Below are 15687 nucleotides of genomic sequence, written 5' to 3'. Positions count from 1 at the left end.
TATCAAGTTGGCCATCCTGTTCTTAATCTCTCCACCATCACCCATGCACGCCATTGTGATTTTATGAGAATATATAAATAAATTGACAAACCAAGTTATTGGGTTTCTGATGACGGATCGGGCGCAAGCATGATCATTCAAATGGTCTTATCAGCATCACTGGACTCCAAGTGTAAGAATTGGAGTATATCACGGAGATTCTTACAGCTCGGCTGGTTCCCCATTAGGTTTTTTTTTTTTTTCTCTCTATATTCAAAAGATACAACGAATACGCTTTCCTTCTTCATCTCCAAGGAAACGCATTGCATCATTAAATATGACGTATTAAATATTTACATCGGTAGCGGAAAAAATCCAGGATTGTTTCTGGATTTTTCTCGAATTATGTTTTATTTTCTTCAAGACGCGGACGTTCGGAGTGTAGCGTTTATTTTTAAAAATTCCACATGAGGGTGTAAATTATATTTTTCGAAGATGGGAAGGGAAAGACGGAGTTTAGCACATACTCTTTGATTCGCCATGACGACAGAGCTTTAGGGCGGTGTATGCTACGCCGTGGTAAGGTCTCATCGAAATGTGCGGCGTTTTGCGTTGCTGTCGATTGTTTCTTTATTCTGAGCATTATATTATGTCTTCATGAATGAGGGTATTGACTGGGCTTTGCCCCCAATGCATTTTCTTTTCGTTGTGTGGTAAAAATTGGTTCTCGTTTCTCGGGGATACGTTCACGAAAACGTGTTTGTGTAGAAATAGCTCGAGGAAGGCGAACCTGCGAGGAGTTAATGCTTTGAGGACGGCACGGGGAAACGGCTACAGTTTCTCAGCAAATCACCAAACTTGGAAACTGCCCAGAATCTTCCTTATTTATTAATCTCGCAATCGCTATTTAGTATTTATTAAACTTCGATCGGCTGGTGGTCATGGAATTGTATCCCCTCCATATTGTAATCTGTGCATCCAATTTGCTTCGCCATTCTTCCTTTGCCTCTTCTTCTCCCTCTTCTTCCACTCTATACTCTTCTTCTTCTTCCTATTCCACTTTATACTCTTCTTCCTCTTCATCCACTTTATACTCTTCTTCTTCCTCTTGTTCCACTTTATACTCTTCTTCCTCTTCCACTTTATACTCTTCTTCTTCCTCTTCTTCCACTTCATACTCTTCTTCTTCCTCTTTTTTCCGTATTCTTATTCTTCTTCTTCCTCTTCACGACTTCCTCTTTTTCCTCTTCCCGACTTCCTCTTCTTCCTCTTTGTCCTCATGTCCTGAGGGTCTGCTGAATGCAGGTGGTGATGAGGTGAATGCACTTTGGAGGATTTGAATAAATCGGTACAGATTCAGGATTCCCACCAGGGTTTGTGGAAGCCATGGTAGAAGATCAAATTCCAGCACTGGGACTCCTTGATAAAGGTGGTGGTGGAATTGTATCTCATATTTCCATCCATTCTATATTGTAATATGATAATAAGGGGGTCAACTTTGTGCACCAATGTACTCTTTTGATGTGCTCCTCTCTCTTCTCACCTTCTCTGGTCTCCTCGGCTTCATGATGATTGATCTGTTTTGCCATCTATTTTTTCCAAACTTCTGATTTTATATCACAGTTTTTTTTTTGGGGGGGTGGGGTTAACACCCACCAACAAGGGCTGGCAGACGGGACGTTCATTTCACGTCCATCCGAGGGACGGCACACACATTGATAAATCACCCTGCTTGTGAAACACCGGGATGACAGTTTGTAGCTGGGTCGGCATTCAAACCCGGGCTCGACAGCTTCGAGGCAAGTGTGCGTGTCCATAGGCCATCTTGTAAGCCCAATGACCTGACTGAAAGTATGTGTTCATGTTTCCTTCAGAACAGCAAGATACACATTGTATGCAACATCGTTTCAATGGATGTGCAGCTGCCCGTAAACCTTTGCTGAGGAAAAGCAATCAAACAAAATGGCTGAAGTGGGCAGAAGAAATGAAACGGTGGCATGAGCAAACCTAGAAGAAGTTGCTCTTCACAGATGAGTCCGAGTTTGAAGTATTTGGTAGTAATCAATGGCACTTTGTTCAAAGACAGACGAGGGAGCGGCACAACAGTAAGTGCACAATAGCTATGGTGAAGCATGGGGGTGGATCGATACAAGTGTGGAACTGCATCTCGGCCAAGTGTCAGGGATTGGCATAAAAACGAAGGCACACTGATTACCAACGGGTACAGACAGGTTCTGATCCATCACGCCAGGTTCCCTCAGAAACACCTGTAATTGGGTGGGCATTTTTTTTGTATACAGTCTTGACTCATGAAGGAGTGAGAACACAGGATGTAACAGTGGGAAGAGGGATGCGGGGAAACGCACCACCAGCAGGGTGGAGGGACCCTTGGAGGGATCGATCAGAGACATGTGGAAGAATGAAAGCAAGGGAATGACATAGGGGGTGAGTTGGATGGATACAGCATCAAATTTTCAATCACATCGAAGTGGAAGGAAAAACTGGAAACTCAGAAAGAGGTGGGTTTGGGGATGGTTTTTCTTCCAAAATTAATAAATGACCCCAAACATGTAGTCATTGTGGTGAAAAACTATCTGGAATGTTGAAGAGATTGATGGAACACTCACGGCGATGCCTCTGCCTGCACAAAGTCCTGATACGAACATATTTGAGACTATATGGGGATATATGGATACTTTACCGAGCAATACTGGAACCAATCACCTTGGATGCATAATTGGAAGTGTAAATATAATGTTTGGAACATTCGTTAGTCATACATTGATAAATTTAATGGGAGCATGTAAGCAAGGTGTCATGCTCGATATAAAGTAAAGGGTTCACCTACCAAATACTAATGAGACTTTATCAATACCCCCACCGGTTTCACCGGAGGGGTAATCCTATAGGTTTTATTATCAACACCGAACATGCCCTTGGATACCCCCCCCCTCCCCCAAATAAACAAATATTCATTGTAACTGGGAGGGGATGTGTATTGCAAAGCATTTCTCGCCCTTGTTTAATTTAATTTGTGTATCGTGGTTTTGGCACGCTTTATTCCCAATCAATAATTCAATAATGCTGGAGCTATGGTAATGTCCCAAAAACCACAGCAATGTTGGTAAAATAATGCACAATTATTAGATAAGGGGAAGGGGACGCAGCAAGCAATAGATTAAAGGGTAAAGATGACAAACGGACGGTACGGCTCATAAATACATACGCCACACCAGATTTGTACAGGAACACAAGACAAATGGAGGAGAGAGAAAGAATGGAATGAAAGCTGGGAGGTAGACTCAGAGGGGGGGGGTGGTGTGATGGAGGGGTGTTCTTTGTAAGTGCTGGAATGGTGTAACGTAGGCTGGTTGGTTGAATTGGGGTGGGTGGAGGGAGTTAAGGTTGTGCGGCACAATGGACTCGTATTTCACAGCTCTACATCGGAATGACCTACTGGCTGCTCTCTGCCTTGCCAATCGCGCACCCCTCTTGAATTAGCAACTCCTGGCTCACTTACCACTCAAGCCCTTTCTGGGTCTCTGAAATCCTCTCTCTGGTCACCCAATTTGCTTTCATCGACTCTCGTCCCCTTCTCTCTCTGACCGACTTGTCAGTTGTCACCCACTCTTCCCTTTCACTGACTGGTTGTGCATTTACCTTTAGCAGGTCCTGATTCGCCCCTTAAGGAGACTGGTCCCATTGCAATATATAACATGTGCAATGTACATTAATAATATAACGATCAAACAATGCAATGCTGAATTTGCCCCTTGTTTTGGGAGTCATATATTTTGATGTAGCACATGAGTAGACTTTCAACAACCTCTCATTTGACCACAGGTCCATATGCTGGGAATGGAATAATGACCACACTGCACAATTACTGGCAAGAGGTCTGTGAGCGTCAGCACAGAGCTCTTCTGCGCAACCTTGCGCTCCGAAAGGATATGGAGCTTGTGGAGGCTCGGCTAGCTGTTCTTGCAGAACGTATTTCGACCCTACGACAGCAAGTGAGAAATCTGAAACCATGCTTTTATGGCCAATTTTTACAATCACAACAATTGCTCATGTTTTCGATCACTTACACAATTGTTGGGCAATTGTGCATTCAACTTGATTTCAATCTTGAACCACATGCATAGATATGTGCAAACCATAACCTGTACAGACCGTATGGGTAATCGTGCATGTGCTGGGGCATGGCTCCAAAGACAACCCAACGGTCTAATGCGCCAAATGGATGATGGGGTGGGGACGCTTGCGTCACCCAATCATCCTGCCCCATTTACCAGTCATCACTACCCAAGGAGTCTTTCCTGCTCAATTGCAAGAGAGAAAGATGACTTTCTCATGTTACTGATAATTTACGTGCAGTAATGATGATTATTAAACGAATGGGCACGACAACGTACACACTTGTATCATACTAAAATATGCAATTTGGTGTACGTCTGTATGTCTGTGTGTCTGACTGCCATACATTCTTCTTTCTTTCTTTATTTATTTATTTTCATCTATAATCGAAATCACATCGAAGAACCCAGACTGATTTTTTTGCAGAATAAATGAGGAGACATCAACGTATATTTATAAAAAGCTCACGGACATGGGTGGAAAACAAACATCGCCAAAAGGATTTTAACTTAGCATCACAGCAGCATGAACCATGGATTCAGATGGGAATTTCAAATAGGCCAACCAATGAGGACTTGAATTGTGACAGACTCTAGTTTTCCTTGCACAATCTATGTACCATTTGTCATATGAGAAAAGCTTTTGTAACTTTCTCTGTCGACTTCAGCTGTACTTATTTGATGGTGTTTTTATTTTTTTGTTCCTCTGTCAAGGATGCTCCAGCTCAGACATTTGCTGCTTCTCTTTTGCAACCCAACGTCATCCCTCAAGATTTCTGTTCAGGTAATGAGAAATTGCTTCAGGAACATTCACTTCTTCATAACACCACACATTTTTTTACTAAAGTGTGATGTGCCTTTTCATTGTAGGATTCCATAACAACTTTAATGCTACTGTGTTGCCTGCTGGAGACAATGAGTTATGGACCCTTGATGAGAAACAGCTTGAATCGATAAACGTGAAAAGTTGGATCAAAACCGATGGATCGTATGCGGAGCAGGAAGAAGATGAAAGTTTCAGAAACCTGTGTGGACAAGGTCTTTCTACATCATTGAGTAGCAACAATGAAGTTGAGTAGCCAGCAGAGAAACACCTTACTGTGTGTGATTTGTGGATGATCTATCTATTACAAATTCGCTTTCAAGTGTCATTACGGCCAAATGATCATGCACTTGTTTGTTCTTCTCTGCACACAAATTATTCACACCTGTAATTTCATTGATTCTGCAGCATATTTCCAGCATATAATTATACTTCCAATAATACACGATACAGAGCATCACAAGTACATTTCAACCAAGCAATGTTCCAATTATGATTGCACTCATGTTGGAAAAGCAGGTAATGATAAGATCCTGACAAATTATTTTGTCACATTATGCACTAATACACAATATGTGGCATATATAGAGTGCCACAAGTTCTTTATCATCATAATCATTTTGTATGAAGCCTATGGCTGCTAGTTGCATCATTTCTTGGAGCATGGCTATGCTACTGATGCAGTGCCCCCTGTTTCCAGTAAGCTGGTAGCCTTTTTGCTGATATCGGAAGGATGGCAGGCTGAATCAACTCACCTGAAGTTATTTAATGACACGACAGAGGCTCAAACTTAAGATACGAAGATGTTAAGCCAGCCACCTTAACCGTTATGCCAACATCAGGTTACAAGTTATTTATGAGTTACTGTTAGACGGCATATTGTGTTTCGTATTGTTAACGGTATTGACCGTTATTCAGTCTTGACCATTAGATCGTGTATTGCATTCAGTATTGTTAACACTTCCTTATCTATGATTCTATATGGAACTAATTGTTTATTATGTATGATTTAATGGTAAGAAGTGGTAACTCGAACGGCATTCGGTGGGGCACATATTCTCATCCCGCATGCTCATTCTGAACAAAATTACCTTCGTTAACTAAAAACGTTACTATGATGGCCCATATACCCGGATCATCCATGCATCCTATGATGTCGCATACATTGCCATTATCCATAGCTTTATCGATTATTGATTGATTTATTAAGATATTTAATGACCACTTTTGTGCACATGAAGGATAAATTGCATCAATGAAGATGAATATTTAAAAAAAAAATCAAACTATATTCCTTGTGGCGAGTCCATCATATGTATGAAGTTTCACATCGATCTATCTGTAAAGCGGTTCTGGAGAAGAAGATTTTTTTACATTTTTATTTTCAATCCAATATGACCACCAGACCATGTGATCAATGATGTCATAAATTTAAGTCTTCATTTACTTCGGTCGTAGATCACATGTATGAAGTTTCGGATTTTTCATACAAGGATTTTGATTCAACCAATTATGTCTGGAATACCACTTCATGGATGACGTCATTGTTATCACCCTAATATACCCCGTGGGGAGTTGATGGTATATGCCAAGTTTCAATTTTTTTGTTGAGTGGTTTTGGAGATGTCCAATTTTTTTTTTCTTTCATCAAATATGGCTGCCATACCATGTGACCTATGACATCAATTACCAATAAAATATTCACTATGGGGAGTCCCTCCTATGTTTAAAGCAGGGGTCTCCAACCTGCGGCCCCTTAGATGGATTTATGCGGCCCGCAGTGCCATATTAAGTTTACATTACAATGCGGCCCGCGATACTGCCAACTTGTGTCAATGATCAAAGCGTTCTGTAATTGGTTTTCATGACTGGCCTTCTTGACTGATCTTTTTCACCATCTGAATGAGCTGAACCTGCAGCTTCAACGAAGAGGTCTCCTCGTCACTGAAATGTTTGCCCACCTCAACGCCTTCAAGCTCAAATCGTGCCTTTGGGAGTCTCAACTGGGCAAGGGGGACTTCACACACTTCCCTCGCCTGAAGTCCTGTGAGTTGTGTGACGCACCTGACTTCGCCACCAGCACAATCGGTTGCCTCAGGGTCGAGTTCGCTGCCCGTTTCAAGGATCTCCGATCGCACAGCCAGCAGTTCCAGTTGTTTTCTTCGCCATTTGATGTTGACTGCGACGCTGCCCCTCCTGATGTGCAGATGGAGCTCATTGACCTGCAGTGCTGTGACGATTTGAGGGGTTTGAGGAGGAGAAAAGGCTCAATGGTGATGGAATGATGCACAATGGGGAGTAATAAGAGAGGGGACAGAGAGAATATCTTGCCTCTCCCTTGCTGGATTTTTGGAGCCTCCACATCCTCCCTTCCAGCAATTATCCCAACCTCGTGTGGCTCGCCTTTAACACAGCATCAATATTTGGCTCTACCTACTGTTGCGAGCAGCTCTTCAGTCGCATGAAGCTGCTCAAAAACCAGACGCGTGCCCAGCTGACGGACGCCCATCTCAGTGATGTTCTGTTGCTCTCTGTGTCCTCCATCAAACCGGATGTTGTAACACTCTCTGCTGGTAAGCAGCACCAGCCATCTCATTGAATGTGCTCGTAGGCCCTTTCATGTAACTCTATTTTTCTCAATTGTGTTTAGGTTTACATGTGCGTTTTCAATAAAAACTGTATTTAACTGTTTTTTCACATTTTTCAGAATTTAGCGTCCTTTTTTTGGGGTGCGGCCCTCCACCCCTCACCACTTTGCTTTTGTGGCCCTCCGCCCAAAAATGTTGGAGACCCCTGGTTTAAAGCTTCACATCGATCGGACATGCGGTTGCAGAGAAAACAAAATTAAAGCGAAAATTTATGGAAGTGGACACACACAGACACAGACAGACAGACAGACAGACAGGAGTGTTAAAATAGTCTTGCAACCCCTTTGGGGCGAGACTAATAAAGATGAGAAGTGTTAATGTTGAAGATCACAATTTTGCACGTTGTGGAAAGATCACAAGGATTGAGGAAATTTATTTCTGTTTCCAGATGTAAAGCTTCACTCACTGGAACGAGAAGTTTGTGGCACCATCTACATATTGAACTGCTCATCCCGTATTTACGAGTGGTTTCTCGAGGTAGAGGCTTTCAGAAATGTGAGTGAGCTAGTGCACATAAGTGGTAAAGCAAAGAAGAGAGTGGAGAGAAGAGTTGTTTTACATTTGATTTGTACATTACCGTATCGCTGTGTTGCTTTGTATTTATCCTTTCAATAAACTACTTTTGACTATGCCTGAATACTGGTTGGACATCCATTGATTATATATTAAAAAAATAACCTCAAGCGCTTTGATATGCAGAGTTAAAGGAGGAAGACATTAACCAGGCTTGACCTGTTATTATGAAATGTAAACTCTTAATGACAAGAGAAAGTATTGCTACTTTATAGTGTGACATTCTTAACTTTTTCACATTAATTCAGAATTTTAAACTCTGTTTACTTTGTCACCAAAGGTGGACGGAGGTTATGTTTTCACCCCTGTCTGTTTGTCTGTTTATCTGTGAGCAGGATATCTTAAGAATTTATGGTGGACAGGTTGGGTGTGTTTCAAGGACAAATTGATTAGATTTTGGTGAAGAACCAGATCCAGATCTGGATACGAGAATTTTTGAGTGATTCTTTACCATTGAGAGATGGGGCTAAAAACAGTGTATAGCCTAATTGAGAGATGGGTCAGGTGATGCCCATCCTGCTTCCAGGGGAATTAGTGCATTGCGTTCCTCTAAGCCCATCCCTCGGTGTACTGCAGTTAGAGGGGACAGAGGAGGGAGTAACCAGGGAGAGATTCAAGGGAGTCAGAGAAGTCTTGAAGGAGGAAATTTTCTGTAAAGCAGATTATGTCTGGTTTGTCAGTGGAAACCTGTATGGCAAGATCTATGACGTTTGAGTGAAGGTCCCAGATGATTGAGGTCCAAACTGTTAAGGAAGTGGGAGGGGAGGAGGCTTTGGGTAAAGGGGATGGGAGGAGGAGTGTAGGATGAGGGAAGAGGGGGGGGTTGGTAGAGTTGTTGACAGAGTGTTGGGAATTGCAGAAGAGCTAGGGGAGAGGGCTGAATGAGGAGAAAAGGCTCAATGGTGATGGGATGATGCACAATGGGGAGTAATAAGAGAGGGGACAGAGAGAAATTGAAGATTGGAGGAGGTGGAGGGATGAGATGGAAGAGAGAGAGAGAGAGAGAGAGAGAGAGAGAGAGAGAGAGAGAGAGAGAGAGAGAGAGAGAGAGAGAGAGAGAGAGAGAGAGAGAGAGAGAGAGAGAGAGAGAGAGAGAGAGAGAGAGAGAGAGAGAGAGAGAGAGAGAGAGAGAGAGAGAGAGAGAGAGAGAGAGAGAGAGAGAGAGAGAGAGAGAGAGAGAGAGAGAGAGAGAGAGAGAGAGAGAGAGAGAGAGCAGGGGAAGGAGGCAGCTTTGTGGGTATGAGGGGGGCAACTTTAAGAAGGGGGAGTGAGGGGGAGATTGGAGGAAGAAGGCTGAGAGGTGAGAGTTGAGAGAGAAGGGTGAGGGGAAGTTTTTGAAAAAGGTGAGAGGGAAGCTTGGAGGGGAAAGAGTGTGAAGGCTGCTGTGAGAGGGAAGCTTTGAGAAGGAGGGCAGGAGGGAAATGGGAGAGGTGAGAAGAGGGGAGGGATGAGACTTGGTAGTGGAATGGTGAAGAAAGGAGTGGGCAAGGGGAGGTAAAATTTCTGAGGGGTTGGGAAGAAGGGGAGGTGTGATGAGAGGAAAGAAAGAGCATGTTTGAGATGCTAAGGAGTGTACTGTTTGAGAGAGTGAGGTATCTGTTATGTTAGAAACGGAGCCCACAGATGTTAGAGCACCATACAGTTTGGGACATCAGAAGAGGAGCTGATACTAAAGCATGACAGTGAAGAGGTGCTAAGAGCGGAGATAGCATGAGGGGCAAGATGGGAGGGGAAAGGAGAGGGTATAACAGGTGAGGAGTTAGAAGGAGGTAGATTTAAGGAGGTGGGATTAATTGGTACTAAAGTTGGAAAACAAGGACGACTGATGGAACATGAACATGTATTGAAAAATGGGATTTAAGAATTTTTTCATGTCAGATGTGATTAAAGACATTACTGTATGTGAAGGATGCAATAAAGGAGAATTAAGAGAATGGAGGAAAGAAATATAACAGTTGGACTTTTTCGGCACAGGATGAAGGAAAGGTTGAATTGAAAACGGTCTATTTAAGGAAGAAGAGTTGTGAATTATGATACATGACAGGGAAGCACACGTGCGAAAAAGGAAGTTGATACATATTAAGAGACCGTTTTTTTTTGTTTGTTTGTTTTTTTTTTAAAACGAGGTGAGATTAGGTAAAGGAAAGGTTGAAGAAAAAATAATGAAGGTGTGTGGTGAATTTGGACTGGCAAAAGTTGAAGGAAGATGTTAGGTCAGCAAAAATTATAGGAAGAGGAAGAGGGGGTAGAGAAATCATGTGGTTCTGGGAGGTGTTAGGTCAGCAGTGTAAAGGTATAAAGAAAATTTATAAAGAAAAAAATTTAAAGAGGGTTGCAAGAAACTTCACCTTCTCAGATGCAAATTACCCAGAATGCAGGAGCAGTTGGGTATGACAGGGAAGGATGGGTCCCAATAGTGAGGGTTTGGGGACACGAGATTTGGAAGGAAATACAGGATTGAGGCATTCAGCCTTCTCACGAGCGGAGTCGGCTGTGGTGCTATTTAAAGTGAGGGAAGGGATGGAAGGTAAGTATACTGACTTAATAAGGCCCCACCAGGTTTTGGAGACGATAAGTTTGAAAGTTCATTGTTGAGATGCTGTTTTCTTGAAATGAGAAGTTGAGATGACAGATGTTGTTTTCTGGCTCTCCTAAGAGTAGAAACACTTTTTGTGGGATTTTTGGAATGACCTGAGGTTGTCTGCAGTTGGGTTTTTCTTCCAGGGAGAGAAGGCAAGTTGTTTTTGAGTCGCTGCCTCACCACAAGATTCAATGTACTTTGGGCAGGAAGAAGGGAAGGATAACTGAAGACAAGATGGGATTGATCTGTGCATAAGGGTCAACAGGTTTCTGAGGAAGAATTCCCAGGCTGAGCTAATAAGCAGTAGATATAGGAGACCTGAATTGAGATGGTTGCTCGCAGTCCCTGCCAATCTGCCTGAGTGAACCACCAGACTCACTATTGCTGAGGCAGCTCTCTGAGAATAGCCAGAGAGACGTTGACTCTCATATGATCAGATGAACCAATTTGCATAGAGGAAAGAAGCAGGAGGCATTTGTGAGGAAAATTGTCATCACCAAGTCCAGAAGAGAAGATTTGCCATTGGGAGAAATCTGGGTGGGAAAGTTCACAGATTGAGTCAGGCCCATGAAGTGACAGAAGTTTTTTGCTGAAGTGCCATGACTGGTGAGAGAGGTACCAACACCCAGCCAAGTTACATGGTGACACAGACAGTTAGAAATTACACAGACAGTGAGAAATTGAGTTATTGATGCAAAGTGCCACTCCGCCACCAGTGTTGTGTTCAGGCATATCAAATCAGAGGAGACAAGACCCAGGTAGAGATGCGAAGGAGTCCGGGACATCCTGTAAGAGGAGGGATTCTGTTAAAGAGATTATGTCTTTTTTGTCCACAGCAACTTGGATTGAGAGATGTCAGGTTAGAGCAAAGGCTTCAGGTGTTTGAGGGACCACACAGTGAGGGACGAGTGGGGGGCTTTGGGAGATTGAGGGATGGGTGGGGTGGGGAGGGAGGTTTGGAGGTTGTAAGATGAGGTGGAGCTGAGAGTGGTGGGACGAGGGAGAAACTGAGAGGGACGGGATGAGGGGGAGCTGAGAGGGACAGGACGAGTGGGAAGCTGAGAGGGACGGGACGAGTGGGAAGCTGAGAGGGACGGGACGAGTGGGAAGCTGAGAGGGACGGGGCGAGTGGGAAGCTGAGAGGGACGGGGCGAGTGGGAAGCTGAGAGGGACGGGGCGAGTGGGAAGCTGAGAGGGACGGGGCGAGTGGGAAGCTGAGAGGGACGGGACGAGGGGGAAGCTGAGAGGGACGGGACGAGTGGGAAGCTGAGAGGGACGGGACGAGGGGGAAGCTGAGAGGGACGGGACGAGTGGGAAGCTGAGAGGGACGGGGTGAGGGGAAGCAGAGAGGAACGGGGCAAGGGGGAAAGTGAGAGGGACGGGGCGAGGAGGAAGCTGAAGGCGGCGGGATGGGGATGGGAGCTCAGAGTGATGGGGAGGGTTGCCTCTTGTTCCACGCTCCCATGTTCTCACACAAAACTGCAAACAACCAGGAATTGAGAGGCCTCACCTTCACAAAGTTAGCAATTTTAGCAACCTCATTCAGTACCTGATTCAGTTCAGTACCTGGTCCGTATAGGTGGTGTGGCAAATCACACTTTCATCACCTTGTGCTTCCTCACCTCTCACAGCAGTGATTACAATGTTGGTGATTACGGTGTGGTGTCTTTATCACATGCTCTTCCTCACCTCGTGACTCATTCTGGTGATTACTTTGTTGATTGCAGTGCTATCCTTGACAATTTTACATTTATTTGACTCATCGGACCATAAATGGCCATCCGTGTTCGGTGGGCCCACGCTGGTTCTCTCCCCCCGAACCGGTGGGCGGGGGTGCCCACTCGTAATCTATCTATAATTCCAGCAGTGTGTGTGTGTGTGTGTGTGTGTGTGTGTGTGTGTGTGTGTGTGTGTGTGTGTGTGTGTGTGTGTGTGTGTGTGTGTGTGTGTGTCTGTGACCGCTGTTTCTTGACAACCACTGGTCCCATATAATTGAAACTTGCCAGGTATATTTCTGGGGACCTGAGGATGTGCCTTTTCAAGGTTTGATATTAATCGGACAAGTGATTCCCAAGTTATGGCATTTTATTTACCAACCAATGACAGGACACGTTGTTGCGGCCATTTCTTTTACCAACCAATGACAGGACACGTTGCTGCGTAGGCATGGCCGATGGGGAAGAGAACCTCAGCCGTGTTCGCCATTACAGGTTTTTTGTCTTCTCTTCTTTTTGTGTTCTTCCTTGCGAAAAGGCAAAATACGTTGGCGCTAATTGAATAATTGGCCATTAAAACTAATAATTTATCAAAACGTTGGCAGATCCAGCAGCCTCCGGAATTCTTGCCCTGGACGAGGAAACAAAGAAGAAGCGCCGTTTCCTCAGCAGTTGTTTATGAAGAGGTGCTAACGAGATAAAGGTGTGTACATGGAGACAATTTTTATTATTTATTTATTGAAAAAAAATTGTTCCGAAAATAATTTATCAAAAAAAGTGCACAACTTTTTTTTTGTTTCCAATTGTCAAAACGGTGTGGCCTTTGGAAGTGTTAAGGAATTCAGCTCTACTCAACATGCTTGCCAACGAAATGCATCTCAATTTGGTGGTATGCTTTGCAAACTATTTTTTTTTTTCAAACTAAAACAATTCGAACATGGAATACCTAATGACACTGTACTTTCAGGTCTCCCACAAATCCTACCCTGTCGCCTCACCATGGTGTAGGAGTGGCAATGGTCAATGGCAGCGAATGTAAAGCGAATCAAGGTGAACTTGATTTTAATTTGGATTTTAATTAACTCTGTGTATGTATCACAGCAGTTGTTACTTCAATAAAAGCAATGATTCGTGGAATGATGTGAACATTCCGTACGGGCACGCACTACTTCTGGATAGTGATGACTGACTGTTTTCTAATAATTTCTCGATTTCTTATGCGCATTTATAGATAAACACAATGCCCCAATCCAGTCGTCGTTTACGAGAGTGAAGGAACGACCTGTGTGGTTGTTTAAAAGTTGTTGTTTTTTTTGCACGTACGGCCATGCACGGACGGGCACGCGAGAGCGAAGGAACAGCTTGTGTGGTTGTTGTTTCTGGCACGCGGTTTGAAAGTTTTTTTTTTTTTTTTTTTTGCACGTACGGCCACGCACTTGTATATGTTGTGCCTAGTGTTATATTTACATATAAATATTACATATTACATTTACATATAAATGTTACAACATTTATATGTTGTGCCTATTACTTATGGATACAATGTTCCACTATAAAATAAAAGTACTGAGCTTAAACCAATTTTAAGTTTACCTCACTGTAACGAAGAAGAAGAAGAATGATAATTACAAAAACAGGTGATTTTGGGTCAGTCATTTTTGCAGCTCCAGTGAGTCAGCGAGCTTCATAAGTGTTATTGGATGTGAAATTCTCCACAGGCGACGGGTCGGTACTTTATAGATTTCCAAGTTTGTATCTTCGTTGATTTTTTTTTTTTTAAGCCCTCGTTGGACCTCATTTGAAACGGGGCCTTATGGATATGGTCTCGATCTTCATGTCCGTGTGTGCGTCTGCAACCATATCTTAGACATGTATGGACGAATTTTATTCATACTTGGCACAAATACAGCACGCGATGGTGTACATATGCACATCATTTTGTTTCATGATGTGATCAAAGATGGCCAATTGGCGGCCATTTTAGTTGTTAAAAAAAATCCCAATGTTGAACACGTCCTCAACCATTTCTCAGACATGCATTGTTTTTTTGAGGATTTGTGTTGTAAACTTATGGAGTATCCATGGCATCCCCACATAGGACTTAAGTCTACAGACTTGCTGATTTTTTTTTTTTGGGGGGGGGGACATTTCTGGCATTACTCCATTAGCTTTCCTTCCACGGACCAGTGGTGAAGAATCTCTACTCTTGGACTCCCACAACCTTCAGATCTTTATGCATCATATATCCCCATTATATTGGTAAACCTGAACTGTGGCAGAGGCGCAAACATTACTCTTTGGAATGCGATAATCTGTCATTCTGGCTCCTTGACACAGCCATAACAACCTTAGTTTTGTCACTTTTATAGTTACAAGTTCCAGGTCACCGTACAGAGCGCCATTTTAAAAATTGTATCGGCACATGGAAGAGTGCATGACAGAGGGCAGTTGGCCAATGCATGGGCACAACAAGGAGATAAACGAATAGGAGGAGGAGAGAAAGCTGTGTCGGGAAATGTAGCAACCTGAAAGTAACTGGGGGAGAGGAAGGGGATGGTTATTGAGGATAGAAAAAAACGTGATGGGTAGAGTTGGCAGATGACCTGAAGTGGTGGTCTACTGCTACCTTGAAGCCCTGGAGCAAATATGATTGAACAGACAGAGAGGAGGTTTTACAATGAAGCAAATGAATTAACAGAGTGAAGTGGAGGTCGACATTGAGCCTGGACTTTCGGAGTTTCATAAGGATGGTTTGCTGGAAGAAATCGTGTGATCTTTAGGAACTGGGGAAAAATGGAGAATAGACCAAAGAGTTTTTTTTTTTTTTTTTTTTTGCCTGAGAGGTTAAACATTGGGTTCACTGCTGTCACCTGTAGATACAAAGGACTACACAAATACATATGTGCTCAAAGTTAGCCAGTTTCCGATGACAAACAGTTTCGGTAATTGTGTCCACCATCCTGCGCCTTACAGCAGTAACAACAACACAGGTTGAGCTGGCAAGATGTATTACAGGTATGTACATTCGCCTGTGAGCTGTCCCCTGGGTTTGAATGTCAGTCCAGCTACAAACTGTCATCTTGGTATTTTGCACACAAGGCGAGGGATCAATTTGTGTGTCATCCCTCGAATGGACGTTAAACTGGGCGTCCTGTCTGGCAGCATTAATTGGTGGATGTTAATGGTCCCATGGTGTCCTTCTCAAAGGGTAGGTGAGCTATCGTCGGCAACT

The 15687-nt window shown here is 43.4% G+C and overlaps 1 protein-coding gene and 1 long non-coding RNA gene across 10 annotated transcripts; both read left to right on the top strand.

Annotated features, from left to right (window-relative positions):
- Positions 1-392: 392 nt before the first annotated feature.
- On the top strand, positions 393-8223 carry LOC147022686 (uncharacterized). 9 transcript variants are annotated; one of them, XM_085887461.1, is made up of 6 exons: positions 394-558; positions 1285-1408; positions 3823-3992; positions 4830-4899; positions 4986-5185; positions 7975-8223. In XM_085887461.1, the coding sequence occupies exons 2-6, from the start codon at positions 1366-1368 to the stop codon at positions 7978-7980; spliced, it is 489 nt and encodes a 162-aa protein (XP_085743587.1). In that variant the 5' UTR covers positions 394-558; positions 1285-1365; the 3' UTR covers positions 7981-8223. The 9 variants fall into 9 exon arrangements, with proteins under 9 accessions (XP_085743588.1, XP_085743587.1, XP_085743590.1 ...); XM_085887464.1 differs by adding an exon at positions 1854-2498 and having other exon boundaries at positions 4986-8223; XM_085887465.1 differs by lacking the exon at positions 1285-1408 and adding an exon at positions 1854-2498 and having other exon boundaries at positions 4986-8223.
- Positions 8224-12136: 3913 nt separating this feature from the next.
- On the top strand, positions 12137-13871 carry LOC147022685 (uncharacterized). The gene is made up of 3 exons (XR_015059687.1): positions 12137-12950; positions 13061-13158; positions 13423-13871. It is a non-coding gene; the product is annotated as an uncharacterized LOC147022685 (long non-coding RNA).
- Positions 13872-15687: the final 1816 nt, after the last annotated feature.

This window comes from Eptatretus burgeri, chromosome 7, assembly GCF_056783735.1.
Source record: "Eptatretus burgeri isolate ZD-2024b chromosome 7, Ebu_testis_v1, whole genome shotgun sequence".
NCBI lineage: Eukaryota > Metazoa > Chordata > Myxini > Myxiniformes > Myxinidae > Eptatretus > Eptatretus burgeri.
The sequence above is the reverse complement of the archived record's forward strand: the minus strand, read 5'-3'. Positions and strand labels throughout refer to the sequence as shown.

Excerpts from the sequence above, each read along its gene's own strand:
- LOC147022686 (XM_085887458.1), top strand. The coding sequence starts at position 1,366 with ATGGTAGAAGATCAAATTCCAGCACTGGGACTCCTTGATAAAG. Across the intron at positions 1,409-3,822 it reads ACTGGGACTCCTTGATAAAG|GTCCATATGCTGGGAATGGA; the intron begins GTGGTGGTGGAA and ends ATTTGACCACAG. Across the intron at positions 4,900-4,985 it reads CCCTCAAGATTTCTGTTCAG|GATTCCATAACAACTTTAAT; the intron begins GTAATGAGAAAT and ends TTTTCATTGTAG.